The 18903-nt window shown below is 39.8% G+C and overlaps 1 protein-coding gene across 1 annotated transcript; it reads left to right on the forward strand.

Moving 5' to 3' along the window:
• Positions 1-13013: 13013 nt before the first annotated feature.
• Positions 13014-18669, forward strand: LOC308611901 (dimethylaniline monooxygenase [N-oxide-forming] 2-like; the record flags this gene model as incomplete). The annotated part of the gene is made up of 4 exons (XM_081224042.1): positions 13014-13210; positions 15025-15380; positions 17490-17562; positions 18318-18669. The coding sequence occupies exons 1-4, from the start codon at positions 13044-13046 to the stop codon at positions 18667-18669; spliced, it is 948 nt and encodes a 315-aa protein (XP_081080168.1). The 5' UTR covers positions 13014-13043.
• Positions 18670-18903: the final 234 nt, after the last annotated feature.

Here is an 18903-nt window from a genome sequence, read left to right on the forward strand (position 1 = left end):
ATAACTTTAAATGGAGTATAATCTATAAAAATATTGAATCACTATGTTGTACACCAGAAAGTAATATAATATTGCAAATCAACTATACTTCATTTTAAGCGTTTATTTGAAGTTTCAATCCTGTGTCAAGTTTCTACGCCTCGGTGCTTTGGGTATATACAAATTTGATCACCTGTATTTGTCTCCATCAAAGTAATTGATTTAAATGTTGATAATAGATAAGACTGTGAAGCAGGCACGTGGGATATCACCAAATGGAATTTCCCATATGGTGCCATTTTCACACTGAGTTAACATATAGTTCATCTATTTTTTTCTATGCCTCACAGCCATTCTTCTGTTTCAACTGGCATGTTCAGTTTAACATCATATAGAACTAGCTTAGAACAAAGAGCCATTTCCTTCCTGGAAAAGATAACCACCTTACCTTGTTTTACTTTCAGAAGCTCCCTTAGATAAATTTATCCAAAGAATCTATCATAGCATAATTCAATATAAGTTTTTGTACACTGCTACCCATTAAATAGAACTAAACTTAACATGTTAGATATTTGTAACTCTCCAGACAATCAAATATAAAATACCATGCATGCTTCTTAAGCCTCTTCTCCAGCTGTTTAAGATATACTTTGGTTAGCTTTCCCTAGTATTTTTAAAGTTGTAATGTTTGCATGAACAGAATAAAGTTTATAGCATAATATTAGCAAAATCATAACATTTTCATGCATAAAACAAAACAAAGTTTATAGCATACTATCAGCAAAACCATTTGCTTATTCCCATTACACTACTCAACGTCCATTTTAGTATCATTAAGTCCTGTTTGAAATGAGGGAAAAAAGCTTCCGGTTAACACTACTTCTTTCACTCATTCAACAAACATATTACCTTATTGCATACTATGCACCAGGCATGTACTAGGTACTAAAAAGACCCAAATGCACCATCCCTGCCATCAAAGGGCTCATTTTTCAGTGGGGTGTTGGTGGGGGGGCTGGTGGGGTGGAACTAAAGCAAATCTACAGAGTGCCAATGTATAAGGGCTGATACACTAAATGTTATGGAAAGCACAGAATTTCACTCAGCAGAGAATAGGGCAAGCTTCCTAAAGGGTGTGATGCTTTTATTTGTCTTGACAATGTCCAGAGATCAGGTACATGAATATGGAGAAAGTGTTCTAGGCAGAGCAAATGGCATGTGCAAAGGTATGGAAGCTTGTGAAACCTGATACACTTACAGAATAGAAAGTCATGTGATGTGGCTGGAAAGAAGGATCAAAGTGGCTGAGTGATAACTGATGAGGCTGGAGAGAATAGCCAGGGTCTCATTGTGAGGACCTTGTGTCCCATGCCAACAAGTGTACTGTTTACCCTGAAGTCAGTGAAGAAAGTGGGCAATATCTGAGTCAGGGAGTTTAATTAGGGGGCTCTGTCAGTGATCAAGGCCAGAGATCAGGGAAGTACCAGCCTAATGGAGAGATGGCAGAATGCAGCAACATTCTAATAAAGATGGTGTTTCCCAATGTTCACTGTGCATAAGAATCAGCTGGGAAGCACTGGTAAAATACAGATATCTGGGCCCAAACCAGACCTACTCACACTTTATATTTTTCAAATCTCCCCTGAATTCTTCTAATGCAACTAGTCCATGGACTAGCACATGGGAATGACAATTTTGCCTCTAACTGTAGGACAAGGAAGTAAAAAGAGTTTCAGTTACACTTATTACAAACAATGGAGCAGACAGTTATAAAGTCCACCTGAAAGAGTGAAAATATGCAAAGACAGAATATTTTCAAAGAAATAAATTTTATTTCCAAACTGGTTAGAGTAACTAGCCATCAGAACAAACTACTGATTGGTAGAGGTCAATATAATTATGTTTCATAATGAAAAAGACTAATTTATAAGATTTTGTATTTACATTTATAATAAGTGAATATATTTTTGCTTTGTAAGTTGCTCCCTCTAGTAGATTAAATATTAGCCTTATAGTCTTTCTTAAACTTAATTTAGTTTTTACAGCTTTTTATTTTTATAGAGTCAAAGACAAACTTCAGTCCAGCCTAGAATCAAAAGATCATAAATTCCAAATCAGTACTGTCTGAACTAACTTGGTTTTGCTATATAGTCTTCTGACCTTCAGAAAAATTTATATTAAGAAAATGCTTATCATATGACCATTTATCTTAAACAAGCAAATTGTAGCAAATTCTATTTGCTAGGAAATTCAGGCTATTTATCTGTATTTGTGCTTAACTGTCAATTTTAGGCAGTGCTTGTATTTTAAGTAAATATGTGAATTAAATTTATTTGTTTTGAAAACTATGTCTCCTGTCCTTGACTTGGTTGAGCAAAGCCTCTCATCTTATTCTGTCTCCACTTTCCATCTTCAAAGTCCAAATTGATTTCAATTCCATATAACAGTAAGCTCCATAAAGATAGAAGCTGCGTGTCCTGGTTACATCTTATCCCTAACTCCAAGCTCAGAGACTGAACAGGAGATATGGTTGATATACATTTGCTTATTAATAAGAATCATCTTCCCTTTATAACCCTGGGCAAACTCAATTTTACCCAGATTTGTCTAAACATATAGACATCTATTTCAGCCAACACAGGAAGAAGCACACATGAGCACAAAGCTTTTTTTTTTTTCACAGCTGTATACCAATCAACCCAAGGATAAAGATTATTACTTGATCTTCAGAAGAAGAATTGTGATGTCATCATCAATTGTGTCAAATTACCCAAGTAAAATCCCCAAAGGAAAGCCTTGCCCTGGCTCTGAAATTACCGTAGGGGCTAACATCAAACCAGTTCTCACCACTCGAAATCCCCTTAAGATTGACCTGACAGAGGAGCCAACCACATTTAAAAGCCCATTTAAAGCACCTGAAAACACTAAAATGTTGGCTCTAGTGTAACAGTCGATCTTAGTTTAGCTGTTTTAAAACTATGACAGGTTTAGTAAGACTAACTCTAGTGACCAGTAATAATGGCAATGGAGGCAAACATGGACGGAGCAGTCATTTAGAGTCAGGCATTGTGCAAAGCACTTTAATCTCACCAAAGCCTCATAATGATTGTTTAATGTTGGAACAACTGAAGAACCCCATTTTACAGGAGAAAATGAGGATTCTGCCTTACATAACTTGCATAGGCTCTGTGCAAGTACTACACCATTTTATATAATGGACTTGAGCATCCATGGATGTGGGTATCCACAAGGGGTCCTGGAACTAATCCCCTGTGAATATTAAGGGACAACTGTATTATGAAATTTGAAGCTAGTGTTTGAAAATAAAAATACCATGATTTATTCATCCAGAGTTCAGATCATTGTATCCTTGTATATGAGACAGAAAGCACTTCAGATTTGAATACAAACTCCCTTTGCCTTCGAATATGTACATATAGTTAATAATAACACCACACCAAATTAATCACCCAGAAAGCTGGCATACCCTAATCTGACTAATTTTTACCAAGCCACTTAAAACTGTAACTAAGTTATCATCTAAGCCTTGATTCTGGACTAGGAAGGTTAAACACCTTGCTCATGGAAAAAAGGCATCTGACTCCTGGCCTACGGTAGACATGAGGGAATGAATGGATGAATGAATGAGGAAGAACGAGTGTGAAATGTATGAGGAAGGATCTTTACAAACTTGGACTTTTTATTGCTCTTAAATGGCATGATCTGAGAGTAAGCATCATCTCAGCTGTGGTAACTCACGTTAGTACGGATAATCTCTGAAATTTGGACACAGTGAAGCCCAATACATATAAATAGCTTTGTTGATAACAGAGGCAAGATCCCACAGTTTAATCTTTTTTAACTCTTTGAAACTGAGTACAGCCTCTGGTAAAGGAAATATCAGAAAACTCAGATGTGATAGTGAGTGTACTTGTATCGCTTCCTTTGGTGTCAGAGCAGCTGCCTGGTTGCCTTTCTTCTACTGTGGTGAACAGTGAGGTGTATCTGACAGCTTTGCTGAAGCGTATAGCTTCCTCCATAACAATAAACAATACTCTTGAGCACCTAGTACCTCCCTGGTTTACAGATGAGAGGACTGAAGCTCAGGGGTACTGACGGGTCCAGGCTCACACAGTCTGAAAGACATGAACTCAAACCTGTGTCTAACTTCAAAGACCAGCCTCCTCCTGCTAGTCCAGGCTGCCTCTTTCAAGTGCTGCAAAAATGTAAGGAGGCTTGATCTAAAGATTTGGCAGGAAAGTAATGATTTTCTATGAATAATGATGAGAAAGCAACATATACAACTGATTTATTGCAGTGGTGGGATTAGAGTTGAATATTTACTTTCCTTTATTTACTATTCTGTGAAAGAGACCATAATGCCATTTATATAAGATTAAATAACTTATTTCAATTAATTTATGGGTTCCTACAACCTTTCCATTTCTTTATATCCTATCCCAGTACTGAGTCATAACAGCAACTACTGTTTGCCTGGATTATGCTTAGTCTCTGCATATGCAGAAGCATCTATTGAGGAGTTCTTGGGTGACATTATTTAAATTTCTTATAAAACTTTCTTTGATAATATGCTGATTTCACAGACACTGAATCACCGTACTTGGCTCTTGTATGATTTAACATTAAATCGTTACGCAGAGCACTTTTGCAGAGGGAGTTAGAAACTCAACCATAGCATGTGCTGCCTCCTGATTTACCAAAGCATGCTCGATAACATTTAGAATCAAGTTTAAGATTTGATTGGCACTAATACTACTTACCTTTGTCACTTGAGGAAGGTTGATTCACATAAAGCATAAAATAAAGGCAGGGGAGGATTCAAATTAAGATGCAAAAACTTCCTGCCCCCAAAAGTACTCATTTTAATTGAAATTCTCCATTGTAGTCTCTGACCAGTGTCCCAGGGTTTATTGGTTCCTAAAGAGGTGGAGGATGGGTATGGCCTCCCCACGGGGAATTTCAGAAGAGGGCTGGTTGTCACAATGATTGACATTAAACAGGTAGAGATCTGGGATGCTAAATATCCTGCAATGTGTCAGAAGAAGGACTGCTCCCACTCCCAATCCCACCAACGGCAATAGCCCCTCCAGTGAGCAACACTGGAAGGCCCCAGCCAGGTCATATCACATAGGATGATGAAGCACATATGCTGCACCTCATCAGGCAGACATTTCAGTCACGCTACAGCAATGAAAGAGGTTCATGTCACGCAGGCGTTAGATTTGGAAAAAGAGTAGGAAACCAAGGGATTTTTTTTTAAATACAGGATTATCGCTCTTTTATTTCAATAGGAAAATACTGAAGATGACCTAGCGAGTATCTATCAATCTGTCATCACCAACACCAACAAAGAAATGTCCTGTTTCAGTGACTTTCCAATGCCTGAAGATTTTCCAAACTTCCTGCACAATTCTAAGCTCCTAGAATACTTCAGGATTTTTTGATCTACTAAAATATATTCAGTTCCAGGTATTGTATTTTGGGGAAAGAATGGTTTTCTCTACATTAGTTTAGCTCACATTTAAATAGAGAAGTTACTCTGATAATGAAAGAAATTGGGAATAAAACAAAACATTCTAATTCAATTATTTTCTGAAAAACAACAGCACAGTAGAAAACCCAAAAAGTAGTGTCATTACCCCTGATATTATAGATTATATACATTAACAGAAGAAAGACATCTGTTAAAATTAATGAATGATTATATTGACGGTGAAACTGCATTTAATACCTATAACCACTGAGGACTCCTAGCCTCATTTCTTTTGAAAGGATATATGAAAAAAAATACCACATTGTTATTTCATTTTCTTACCGTCTCCATAGAAATGAAATTTCTTAAAAAAAACATACTAAATAAACTCACAGCTCTCCATTCATCTCAGAAGCCTGTAGAAACCACTTTGGCTAATTTTTTGATGCATTCTTTAGCAACAAAAGAACAACCAGACCATTTTGAAATACAATTATAACTACCTTTCCTGTGTTTCCTTGAAAACAAATAATCAACGAGATAAAAAACAATATTCTCATTAAACATCCTGAATTTTTATCAGTAACCTGCACTCTGAAAACTAGTAACTGTGCCTAGGAAATAAAATTTAAATTATAGCCTTGAATAAATAACTGTTAGTGCAACTTATTTTTTTAACACAGCTCATTTTCTCAGTAACTTTAGTTTTGTTCCAGATTTGTAGTACATTAATTTGTAATAGTTGATTTGATAGACATCAATATATGTAAATACCATTAAAATATCACATTCTATCCAATGTAGTTTTTCCCCAGTTTCCATTACTCTTGTTTATGATTTTACTGAGGTTGTTTTCTGGAGGTTGGAGAGGGCTTAGGAAAACTCACTTCTGTTTACTGGCCTCTGAGTTAATACAGCCATAAGATGACGGAATTCAACTCAAACTATAAAAGGAGGTGTCCTCACTGAGTTCTGTATTGATATGGTGACCTCGCGGGAGGGGAAAAACACCAGGTTGCCTGAGGAGGGGTGAACTGGCTCAGATCAGTCACATTTCTAGTAACTTCCCCAGTGATACTGAAGGTTGGTCCTCAAACCACATTTTAAATAGCAAAAATCCACAGTACTTTAGAGAATATACTACCCAGAACTTCAAATCTGAATCTTTCAACTGAAAATGCCCAAACACTTTATAGCCTGTTCATAAGCTTTATACTAATATTCCATATACATTTTTTAATTGGAACAGCTTCAAACATTGCCAACCCAGCATTTTGAAAAATATATGAAAATTTGAAATGCATGTATAAAGGACTCAAACACTTGCCAACAAGAGGAGAAGCATGCCATTCCTCTAGAAGTGAGAAAAGCTTTGTTTCCTTTGACACTGCTTCTTAAATACAGCAGACACACACATTTATGTACACTTTTAGAAATTCATAAACCTCCAGAGAGCAAATGGCATTCTAAAAAATCATGAACTGATAAATTATTTCATCCAAATGAGATCATGAAGTGTATTGCTAGCATGATGTTTTAAAAATAATAAATATGAACTTACCATTCATGGAGTGATGTCACTGTGCCAGGCGCTATGCAAATTGCTTCACATGGAATATCTTCTTTAATAGAGAGTCTACACGGAGGTCAACACTTTTAAAGCTTCTTGATAAATACTGATTGTGTAATCTCCTGAATGATGAACATGTATTTTGTATCTGGCCCAGACATTGTCTTGCTTTTTCTGGGTCTCTCTCAAGTCCTTATTCAGTCCTTAACACTGGTAACCACTGCTGAGTCAGGCTTCTCGCACAAAGCACATCCTTGGTAGCACCTGCCAAGGAAGAAGCAGCAGGGTGCACTTAGCCGTCTTTGCCTTAAGTGGCTTGAAATGGATTCAGACGGGACCTGAATGGAATCAGACATTGCACTCTACCCATCTCCACTCCCAGGGCACTGGACAAGGCCCCTGTTATGCCAGAGTAATTCTCAATGATGCCTTCTCTGTGTTCGGTTCAAGACAACCGTCCTCGGTGTGAAAAAATGCCCGAATTTCTCATCCGCTGGCCAATGGGTGGTTGTTACCGAGAGGAACAGCAAGGAGCAAAGTGCTGTCTTTGACGCAGTCATGGTCTGCAGCGGTCGTCACATACTCCCTCACCTCCCACTGGAGTCATTTCCAGGTGAGGCCTGTGGGGATCCCCAGCTTTGGGGAGTATGTGTCCAGGTACTTTATATTCAGGTTGGATGGTCAGGCAAAATTACCTAGCTACTGCAACTCGGCATAATATTAAGATGAGGACAGAGCTAGAAAGATGAGAGACTCCAAACACCATCTCTGTTCCTGTTGAGCTCTTCGGGTCTTCATTATCAGCTAGCCTCCCCCAAAGTCACTAAATATTACTCAGTATTTCAGAGAATTCTCACCCGAATTGGTTCTCTGTTGGAGAGGTCCTTTCAGCCATGTGCTTACCTTGGCCTTTTTCTATCCTGCCGAACACCTATGACTTTGTTACATCTTTGGAGACTTCCGGAGAGCCATGCCCACAGCCAGGGTTACCGGGGAGAGTTTCTGGAAATAAGTGCTCCTACAGGACAGTGATGTTTCAGGGAGCACAGGGGAAGACGGTACCTCGTAGGCCCTTCCCTCAGAGAGTAACTTCCTTCCCGCGGCGTTCACGAAAACAACTGATACGTGGTTCAGTCCAAACCCCACATTATTCAAACCACCTGAGGAGCTTTTAAAGTTCTAATGACCTTCAAAGATTCAATTGGTCTAGGGTAGGCCTCCGTCAATTAAGGGCTACTCAGGTGATTTCAATATTCAGCTGAGATTGAGGCTTACTGATCTAAGTGGAAATCTCAATCAGAATCACCTGGAGGGCTTTTAAAACCACAACTTGCTAGTCTCCACCCCTAGCATTTCCAACTCTGTAGGTCTAGCTAGTATGAGGCTGAGAATTTGCCTAACAAGTTTCCAGGTGATGCTGAAACTGCTGGCCAAGGGACCACACTTTGAGAACTAATGATCTAAAGGCTCTTTCAAGCAACCCACCATCAAACACAGATACTTTAACAAAGTCATGTTTTCCTGGGAAAAGACAAAGAGATGCTTATCTTCAAAAAGGCTTGTCCAGTAAGTTTCTGACTTACTGCAAAGTGGAAACTTATCCTTCACCTTATAATGTGCCTTGTTTTTAGTTTATTTTAGTTTTTGTTTGCTTTTGCAAAATAAGAATGATGAATGTTATTCTAACTATTACACAATTGCGATAATAGTACTTCATAGTATGTTTAAGAAACATTTAAATGTTGTCTAAGGAGGGGGGGACCCGGCCCAGGCCGGACATGGAGCAGGTCAAACTCCCCGTGCTGGGCGGTGGTGTGACCGCACCACCTAATCAGCCTTGTAACCTAGAGGGAGTCATTTTACTTCTCTGGGCTATGGTTCCCTCACTTAAGTTTGGACCAGATGACTTTCAGCACAGGAGGCCTTGTTTCTACCCAGGGGGCTTTATGAGTTGACCTGTTCATCTTTGGGGGAGTGCCTTTTAGCAATTTAGTGCATATTTGAATTCTATTTGAAACGTAAATAATCCTTAGCTTCCAAGAATCATTAAAAGAAAGATTAAACAGACAGTAAGACTCCCAACCATAATCACAGATATTCAGGTGCTCCCTGAGGCCTTCCAACCACTGTTATCTTTGCACCTGCTCAGGAATGACACAGCTTAGCTTCCAGAGTCAAACATTACAAGGTACAGATAACGCTGACATAGGTGGTTGGGAATGGCAGAAAATAAAACCCTTTTAGAAGGGCAGAGCTAGGCAAAGATGGGAAAATAGCTAAGGTTCCTCTCCCCAAAGCATCCCCTCTCAACAGGGCCTGGACCCAGGAGCCCTATCACTCTGATGTAGCCCAGCATCTTCTGGCTACACAGGAGTTGCAGTAGCCATGTCTACAACCAGCAAAACTGTCCAGTCCTGAGACTCACACTGTCAGGGCTCAAGATGCCCAGTAGCAAATGTGATAAAAGAACATAGTGCCTCCCCAGCAGGTTGATGAAGGGGTTCCACTGGGACCTGTCAGAATTACCACCCTGGGGATGAGCAGGTCACTAACACCAGAAAGAGAGATTTACTAGACCCAGGAGGTCCTCACCTTTTTTGTGAAAAGAAACCACTTTTCACTTTTCAAAGCTTTTAAGACCTCAGTGTGAGGTGGCTGGACCTAGAGTCTGTCATACAGAGTGAAGTAAGTCAGAAAGAGAAAAACAAATACCGTATGCTAACACATATATATGCAATCTAAGGGGAAAAAGAGTGGTTCTGAAGAACCTAGGGGCAGGGGACAGGAATAAAGATGCAGACGTAGAGAATGGACTTGAGGACACGGGGAGGGGGAATGGACATATGGACATATATACACTATATGTGTATATATGTGGCATGGACATATATACACTACCAAATGTGAAACAGATAGCTAGTGGGAAGCAGCCACATAGCACAGGGAGATCAGCTCAGTGCTTTGTGACCACCTAGAGGGGTGGGTTGGGGGGGGTGGGAGGTCGACACAAGAGGGAGAAGATACAGGGATATATGTATATGTATAGCTGATTCACTTTGTTATACAGCAGAAACTAATGCAACATTGTAAAGCAATTATACTCCAATAAAGATGTTAAAAAAAAAGAAAAAGACCTCAGTGTGAAGAACAAGTGAGGAGGCAGTAAATGTAAAGTCTTGGAGAAGAGCCAACTCAGGTAGGGAGGCATGAGGTCCAGTTTCTCTCCTGTTGGGAATGCCTGCCAAGCTTGAGGAAGGGAGTATGCTAAAAGGAGCTGACTTAGCTGTCAACGAAGGAAAGCTCCGTACTAGACCACTACATGTTACAGGTCAGTGATTTGGACTTAGAACAGATGATCCAAAGATATCAAATCTTAGATTGCAGGAGTCTATTTCCTTATATGGGCCTTGCCATGTAAAAGCCTGTCAGTCATGCCAGATTCAATATTAAGAAACCACCTTTGCTATATTTGTGTGCCTTTCACCTCATTAATCTTTAAACAGGATGTCTCTTCAATATTTATTGGATTAATCACATAATTGATAATTATGATAAAATGTCTTACACAGAGTAATGCACTCTCACCCCTTCTGTAAGAGGTACATAGGAGCTATGAATGTAAGGAATAGAACCAGGTGCATCTGCAAAGCTTAAAATTATAGCCTAAACTCACCTTAGTCCTGAGTGTGCCCTGCTTCTGTTAAAGGAGGTTCATGTTCACAAGTATATGGCATGCTCTACCACAGTCCAAAGGCACCACTCAAAATACTATGGGGTGGTGCTGAGTCATCCACACACTTTCTCACCAAAAACCAGATCTCTGACCCTTGGCCTGAAGTATGCATCTCAGGGAAAGAAGCCTGATCCTAAATCCTGAGACGTATCACACTGTTGCAGCTAGTGCAGCGAGCCCGATTAGACTCCCCGCTGTAAAGATGGTGACAGCAGAAAGAGAATGAATAAAATAGGCAGAGCTTTCAATGTGAAACATGGATTGATCCTAAGGAAGAAGGGTAGACAATAAGTAATGGAAAGAGACATTCATGGAAATATTTGAAGTATATTATCTAATACCTAACCAACGTATTGCCAAGTCAACAAAAGGGAAACAGCAGGAGAAAATCAAGATATATGGGTATTACCACACACAGACCAACAATTCAACACCATTATACCATTTATGTAAGTGCTACTTCACAAGCCAAGGAGTTGAGGCCCCAGCAAAACTTGTCTCCAAATTCTGGCTTACTCCAGATACGTGGCACTATATGAAACTCCTCTCCTCCAGGCTAACTTTACAAAATAATAATACCTAGCAGTACTTATCACTTGCCAGGCAATATGTTCAGTACTTTACATATATTATCTCATTTAATCTGTACAATAATTCTATGAAGCAGGTACTATTTTAAAGAGAGAGAGAGAAATGGAGGCACAGAGAGGTTGAAGTAACTGACCCAAGGCAACACAGCTTGTAAGTAGTGGGGCTGAGAGTCAAACCCAGGCAGTCTGGATCCAGAGTCCTAGATCTAGAATCCATGATCTTAAACTCCTAAGTGAATCAGTTTCCTTGTAAGTGAATCTTATGTGTTTATCAAGGACAGCCTTGTACAGCAGAACTCATAGAGTTCTGGCATGTAAAAGTACTGGCATATAAAATTTTAAGAAGCAAGTCAAATATGCATTTGGTCAATGGGGGAGTAACAGTAAACAAGGTAAAATATATATATTTGAAAAGAGATATAAATGCACACCTTGGTCTTCCCTGGTGGCGCAGTGGTTGAGAGTCCGCCTGCCGATGCAGGAGACGCGGGTCCGTGCCCCGGTCCGGGAAGATCCCACAGGCCGCAGAGCAGCTGGGTCCGTGAGCCATGGCCGCTGAGCCTGCGCGTCTGGAGCCTGTGCTCCTCAATGGGAGAGGCCACAGCAGTGAGAGGCCTGCGTACCGCAAAAAAAAAAAAAAAAAATGCACACCTTGAAAACTAGGGAAATATAAGTATACAAGGTAAAGAATACATCTGACATATACACACTACTATATATAAAATAGGTAATCAACAAGGAACTACTGTATAGCACAGGGAACTAACTCCACTCAATATTCTGTAATAACCTATATGGAAAAAGAATCTGAAAAAGAATAGATATATATATATGTATAACTGATTACCTCCTATATTAACTTCCATGTAAAGTAATACCTATGAATAGTAAATGTTAGATTTTTAAACTCTGAGTTTTTTAAATAAATTCAAAGTTAAAAATCTGGTAACTTAAGATCTAGAAACTGATGGAAGGAATCATAACATATATGCTTTTAGAATGTATGCAGTAGTTAATAAAATAATGCTACATTTTTAAAAAAAAGAGTACATATGAGAGGGGATTCAGAAGTGCACTTGAAGAGAACGGGAATCACAGTATAAGTTCAGAATTTTTAACTTTTAAAATATATAACAATGTTCTTTCAAGTATGGGAAGAAGCTGATTTCCCTTGTTATTCCCTCTCTGGGAATATACAGATCCATATATTTGTGCCTATCTAGACATTAGGCTGTAAATACATTTCCTAGGATTATAATTGTATACCTTCCCTATAAAAACAACTTGTGGTGGATGGAAAAGGTAAGAGGAGGGAAGGAGCATTGAACCACAGCTTCAAACATGGCAAAAATTTGTGGGTTTTATGATTGGTTTAGCCCAAAGATTTTCTCATGTTTCCATGAAGTTCTCAAGACTATGGTAGTCTTCCTTTATCAGCATAGGTACTACTGGTTCCCACTTGTATGATAAAGCTGCCCCAGAGCAGTGAAAACTAGAAGGCACTTCACTTTGAGGTCAATCATCTTTAAAACAAAGCATTTCAGCAAATTCTGGGGCCATACATGTGATGTATTATCTACACAATGGGTTCCTCCCAAAAGAGATGATGCCCTAGTTTAAACTGCATCCTTTTTTGCTCACCAGGTGTTTATCAGCACCAGACATGGTTCCTGGGTCATGGGCCATATCTCTGAAGATGGCTATCCCTGGGACATGGTGTTCCACACCCGTTTTAGCTCCATGCTCCGAAATGTCCTGCCACAAAGAGTTGTAAAATGGGTGATGGAACAACAGATGAATCGGTGGTTGAACCATGAAAATTATGGCCTTATGCCTCAAAACAAGTAGAGTTACTTTGCTTTTTTATGGTATTCTCATTGGTAATCAAGGATGTCAGAGGGGTTTCTTTTTGCAAAGAGCCAAATTGCTAACATGGTAATTCAAACTACAACCTAACAATATGGGTATCATGTAGCTCCTGGATTTTGAATTCCAAATTTGTTCTGTATGCCTTTTAAAAAGTGAATATTTAAGAAGATGAAGTATAAATATTATGAGCTGCTCCAGAAAGTAGAACTAGGATCATGGGAAGGACTTCCTAATACCCAGAGTTGTCCAACATTGGAAAAGGCTGTTTTAAGAGATTGTGACCTTCCTTTCAGAGGGTGGGTGGGAAAACTGATCCAAATTCTACATCTGTTAATTCATACTTTGCTAACTCTGTACACCATAAGGGTTCTTCCTGTGGGTAGCTTTTGAGAACATACTCACTGCCTGTTAATCTGTTATACATCACTGATCTTATAAACACAAGCAAACAATATGGATGTTTATTTTTCTTTATTTGATAACAGGCTCCTTCCCTTAAAAAAAAAAAACAAAAGAGGTTTGCAATCTTTCAACAAATGCAACGTGGCTGCTATCTTCTGAGATCTGATACATGTACCATGTATCCTTATTTTTTTAACAAAATGGTTCTTAAATCTACAAAAAAGGATATTCCAGAAATACAATCAGACTTTGCTCCACTATTCGTGCTATAACATACATAGACTCCACGTATATTTGGGATCAAGAAATATCCCCAAACTAGGGCTTCCCTGGTGGCACAGTGGTTGAGAGTCCGCCTGCCGATGCAGGGGACATGGGTTCGTGCCCCGGTCCAGGAAGATCCCACATGCCGCAGAGCGGCTCGGCCCGTGAACCATGGCCGCTGGGCCTGCGTGTCCGGAGCCTGTGTTCCGCAATGGGAGAGGCCACAACAGTGAGAGGCCCGCGTGCCGCAAAAAAAAAAAAAAAAAAAAAAAAAAAGAAATATCCCCAAACTTAATTCTATGCATCAATTTTCACACTAATCCCTTAATAAGTTTCAAAACTAATGGGAATTTAACAAAGTTTTCCTTACTTACTTATGATCAGATAGAAATTAAATGGAACATCAAGGTAATTAAAGGTAGATAACATAAAACAACAGAAATATCAATGGGATAGTAACGACTGGAATGCTCGGGAACTGACCATAGGCACTGGCATTTTGTCTAAGCCCTTAGGAATGCCTCCTTTTTTGAAATGTGTTTTGCCCACATCATCTATGTGTTTTTCCTTATTTGTTGAGGTAAGAGACAGGTGACATGAGAATAAAGTCAGAGAGTAAGGCTTGGGGTAGCCCAACTAGTCAAGTTAGAAAGTTTTATGGATATTTGAGAAACCTCTTTATTCCCAGAGTCAAGCCCATAAAATATCAAGAGAGTTCAAGACCCCTCATTAAATACTCCTTCTGGGGCTTCCCTGGTGGCACAGTGGTTAAGAATCCGCCTGCCAATGCAAGGGACACGGGTTCAAGCCCTGGCCCAGGAAGATCCCACATGCCTTGGAGCAACTAAGCCTGTGCACCACAACTACTGAGCCTGAGCTCTAGAGCCCACAAGCCACAACTACTGAGCCCACGTGCCACAACTACTGAAGCCTGTGCACCTAGAGCCCGTGCTCTGCAACAAGAGAAGCCACAACAATGAGAAGCCCCGGCTCACCGCAACTAGAGAAGGCCCGCGCACAGCAACGGAGACCCAACACAGCCAAAAATAAAAAATAAAATAAAATAAATAAAAAATTAAGAAAAAAGAAATACTCTTTGAGTGTTTTCTTCTGCATGTTTCAGATACCTTATGAAAGAGCCAATACTAAGTGATGACCTTCCAAGTCATATACTCTATGGAGCCATCAAGGTGAAATCAAGAGTGAAAGAGCTCACAGAAACTTCTGCCATCTTTGAGGATGGAACAGTGGAGGAGGACATTGACATCATTGTCTTTGCAACAGGATATACTTTCTCTTTTCCCTTCCTTGAAGATCCACTGGTTAAAGTAGAGAATAATATGGTCTTGCTGTACAAATACATGTTCCCTCCTCACCTGGAGAAGTCAACCCTTGCATGCATTGGTCTTATCCAGACTCTAGGTTCCATTTTCCCAACTGTTGAACTCCAAGCTCGTTGGGTAACAAGAGTTTTCAAAGGTAAGTGAGTAGGCAAGTGAGTGGCTGAGTGTTTCACACCTGGTGGATTTTGCTAAATAACAAGTTTAGAAAAGGAGGTTGCCAACAAGAAGGTTGCCAACCTTGGCTGCTCTCACAAAACTGACATCCTAAAAAGCTAGCAGAGAATTCACAAAATAACCAATACTGGGATATGATAATAATAAATATCTGCAATCATTCCTTTAAAATATTAGAAAATTCAGAGAATTTCAGTTGGCATAATGTTAAGTAAATATCTTTTCTTGGACTAATGAGAGAACAGAAGGAAGGAAGACATCTATGACTCCTAGCTTTACCTGTAATATGTTTATAAATTCCTCAGAATATGCGCAAATCAAGAGACCTAGGGCCTACTCCACACTTAACTCCAAATTAACTCTTAATACCTAAGCAGCTCAACCTCACAGATCCCTACAAAGCTATAAAATTATTAAAATATTTCTCTCTGAGTATTGTGTAGCACTTTGTACTTCTCAGAAGGCTGTTACTATCTCCCTGATCCAGGGCTCAATTCAGCTCAACAAAATCTTATGAATACTTAGCCCTGTGCTGGAACTTGGTAGGATAGAGAGAAGTTTAAATGGATCATTTTAAGATAATAAGACATGTGCTTTGTCAGAGGACTGCATGGAGTGTCTGGAAAAAGAGAAAGGGTGTTTAGCAACGGCAGAGTTTGGATAAAGGAAGGGCATGTGGTCAAGGAAAACTCCCTAGATAACTGGGTTTCCCAGGTGCAGAAAAGGGAATCAGAGCACAGAGGTGTGATGCAGATGAGGAATTATTACAAGATACTTGACATTCCTAGAACATGAGGTGTGAGGCAGAGAGGGGTGAGAGATTATTCTTAGAGAGGAAGGGACCAAGACACAGGAAGCTTTTAAGACATGCTAAGGAGCTTGAATATAAAATGTATATCAGCTCTTCCCAAATTTAGCTACACATAAAAACCATCTGATGGACTCTTAGGGACCCTGATTAAGTCTGGCCTGAGGACCTAGTGTCGCCATTTAATAAAGTTTTCTGCCAGAAGACCCAATGAAAGGTTAAGCAAGGACCAGACATTATCAGATTTTCACTTTCGATAGATTATTTCAACATTAGTGTGAAAGGAAGAGTTGAAAGGTGAAAGGAATAGAGTCTCAGAGACCCGTGAGAAGGCTACTGTAATCGTCTATACTAAAATGTGATACAACCTCAGCCAGGCAAAGAGACAAAGTGGAGAAGAGAGCTAGTTAAGAATCAAACCAGCAGGACGTAATGCTTGGCTCCATGTAGAAAAAATCGAGGAAAAGAGCAGAATCAAGGGTGACTTGATCAAGGCAGACCTCAGGTGGTGGAAACTGGGTGGGGAGCAGTGCTGGGGCTAGAGGGAGCGTGTGGAAGAGGATGCAAGTCTGAGCAGGAGGACTTCATGATGAGCTCAGTTTTGGACTCATTGAATCTGAGATGTCTGATGACTAGCCATATCCAGGGAAGCTGACCATTCTTCAGCATGTCTGAAGTTCCAGGGACACCTGTGACAGGAGACGGAATCACAAGCACACAGTGATAACTGACATCAATCTTTCTCTATCCCCACTGCCCTACCTCAGTTTGTGCCACCCCTTCCCTCAGCTGGTTTACTTCAACAACCTCTTAACTTGTCTTGCTGCCTTTAAACTGACCTCCAGGGAGCCCATTTCCCAAAATTCAGCACCTCAAAGAATCTTTCCAAAAGGCGAATCTGATCTTGTCCCCCACTGCTTCCCACCACTTTCAGAATGGAGCTCAAGCCATCTGGCATGGCTTCCCAACTTCTCAGGCTCACCTCTCCTCTCCACCTTCTTCTCTAACCTCCCACTCCCACCTCAGAGTCCACGCTGTAGCCTGGTGATCCCTGGGCAACAATCACATAGAACTCAATGCGAGTGGCACACCCTGGAGTTCAACAACACAGTAGCCCTGACTGGTATCTCATGGGTAAATGGCCAAAATTTAATTGTAGGAATCAATTGATTGTAGGAATCAGTTGATTGTAGGAATCAATCAACTAGATAAAGCAATGAAATTGAATCAAACCCACTACTCAACCAACCTTTTATTTTCTAGGCTTGTGTACCTTGCCCTCGGAGAGAACTATGATGGCAGACATTATCAAGAGGAATAAAAAAAGAATTGACTTGTAAGAATTTTTTAAAATTCTTTACATAGAACAGTGTTTCTCCAAGTATAGCGATCTAACTACTCACAAGAACCACCTAGCTGCTTCTAGAAAAGCAAATTCTTATACATACTACTTTAAGATCCAACTACTTAAAAACAGTAATTTCACCAAACAAGAACATTTATCCTTGACCTAAATTTATTTGTTTTATATGTTGCCCATGTTAGATTCTGTATCCTCTCACACTCTGTGGTAAAGAGGAAGTGGGATGGGGGCACTGGTGGTGACAGTAGCCTAAGTATCTCTGGAAAGTTAGCTGGAGGAACTCCCAGCAAAGCAAGTTAGAAAGGAGTTGGTGTGAAGTGGAGGTCAAGGATTTACATTTTGTGATGAAGTGGAATGGAGTTCAGTAGAGATCAAGTACACTGGAAAGTAGACTTGGGGGCCTTATATCACATGCAGAGGTTATCTCACATTCAAATTCTAATTCATCTACTATATGCCAGTCAGAGTGCAAGGTACTTTAATAATTTAACAAGCAAATATTGTGTCTCTTCTGGGCAAAACACTGAGCTATGCTTTCATCTGTGTTATCTTGTGAATCTTTGCAGCAATCCTGACTAGTTTTACTTGCCAGGAGACTTGGAGAGCTATTCAAAACTCATTTATTCATTCATTCATTACTTCATTCTTTCAATAGCTAATGAATACCTAATGTTCTTATATAACTTAGAACATTTTGTGAATCTGTCCTTTATTCTTTCTTCATTAAGGTTTGGAGAGAGCAACAGCCAGATACTGCAGACCAGATACATCGACTACTTGGACGAGCTCGCCTTAGAGATAGGTGCAAAGCCAGACCTCCTCTCTCTCTTGCTAAAAGAGCCTAAACTGGCTGTGAAACTTTATTTTGGGCCCTGCAACTCCTATCAGTATCGCCTGGTTGGACCTGGGCAATGGAATGGAGCCAGGAGTGCCATCTTCACCCAGAAACAAAGGATATTGAAGCCTTTAAAGACACGGGCTCTAAAAACTTCATCTAATTTCCCAGTTTCCTTCCTGTTGAAAATCCTGGGGCTTCTTGCTGTTGTGGTGGCCTTTTTTTTCCAACTTCAGTGGTTCTAATATGTCATCATAATGCTTTTGGCTTTCATGTCAGTCGGTACCTCTTAAAGAGAAAAAAAAAGACTAAGAGAAAAAATATTAAATCTGAAGTCGAAATTTTAGGGTTGAGAAAAACAGTGAGAGAGGTAATTGTGGAGAGTTAGCAGACTTAGGTCTATGTGTAAAACTGAAATTGTGTCATGAAATTTCTTTGCCATTCTACCCTTCCCTCAAGTTCACTAGACTCTCCAAAAA

The sequence above is a fragment of the Mesoplodon bidens genome (assembly GCF_964165515.1).
Source record: "Mesoplodon bidens genome assembly, chromosome: 2".
In the NCBI taxonomy this organism is placed as follows: domain Eukaryota; kingdom Metazoa; phylum Chordata; class Mammalia; order Artiodactyla; family Ziphiidae; genus Mesoplodon; species Mesoplodon bidens.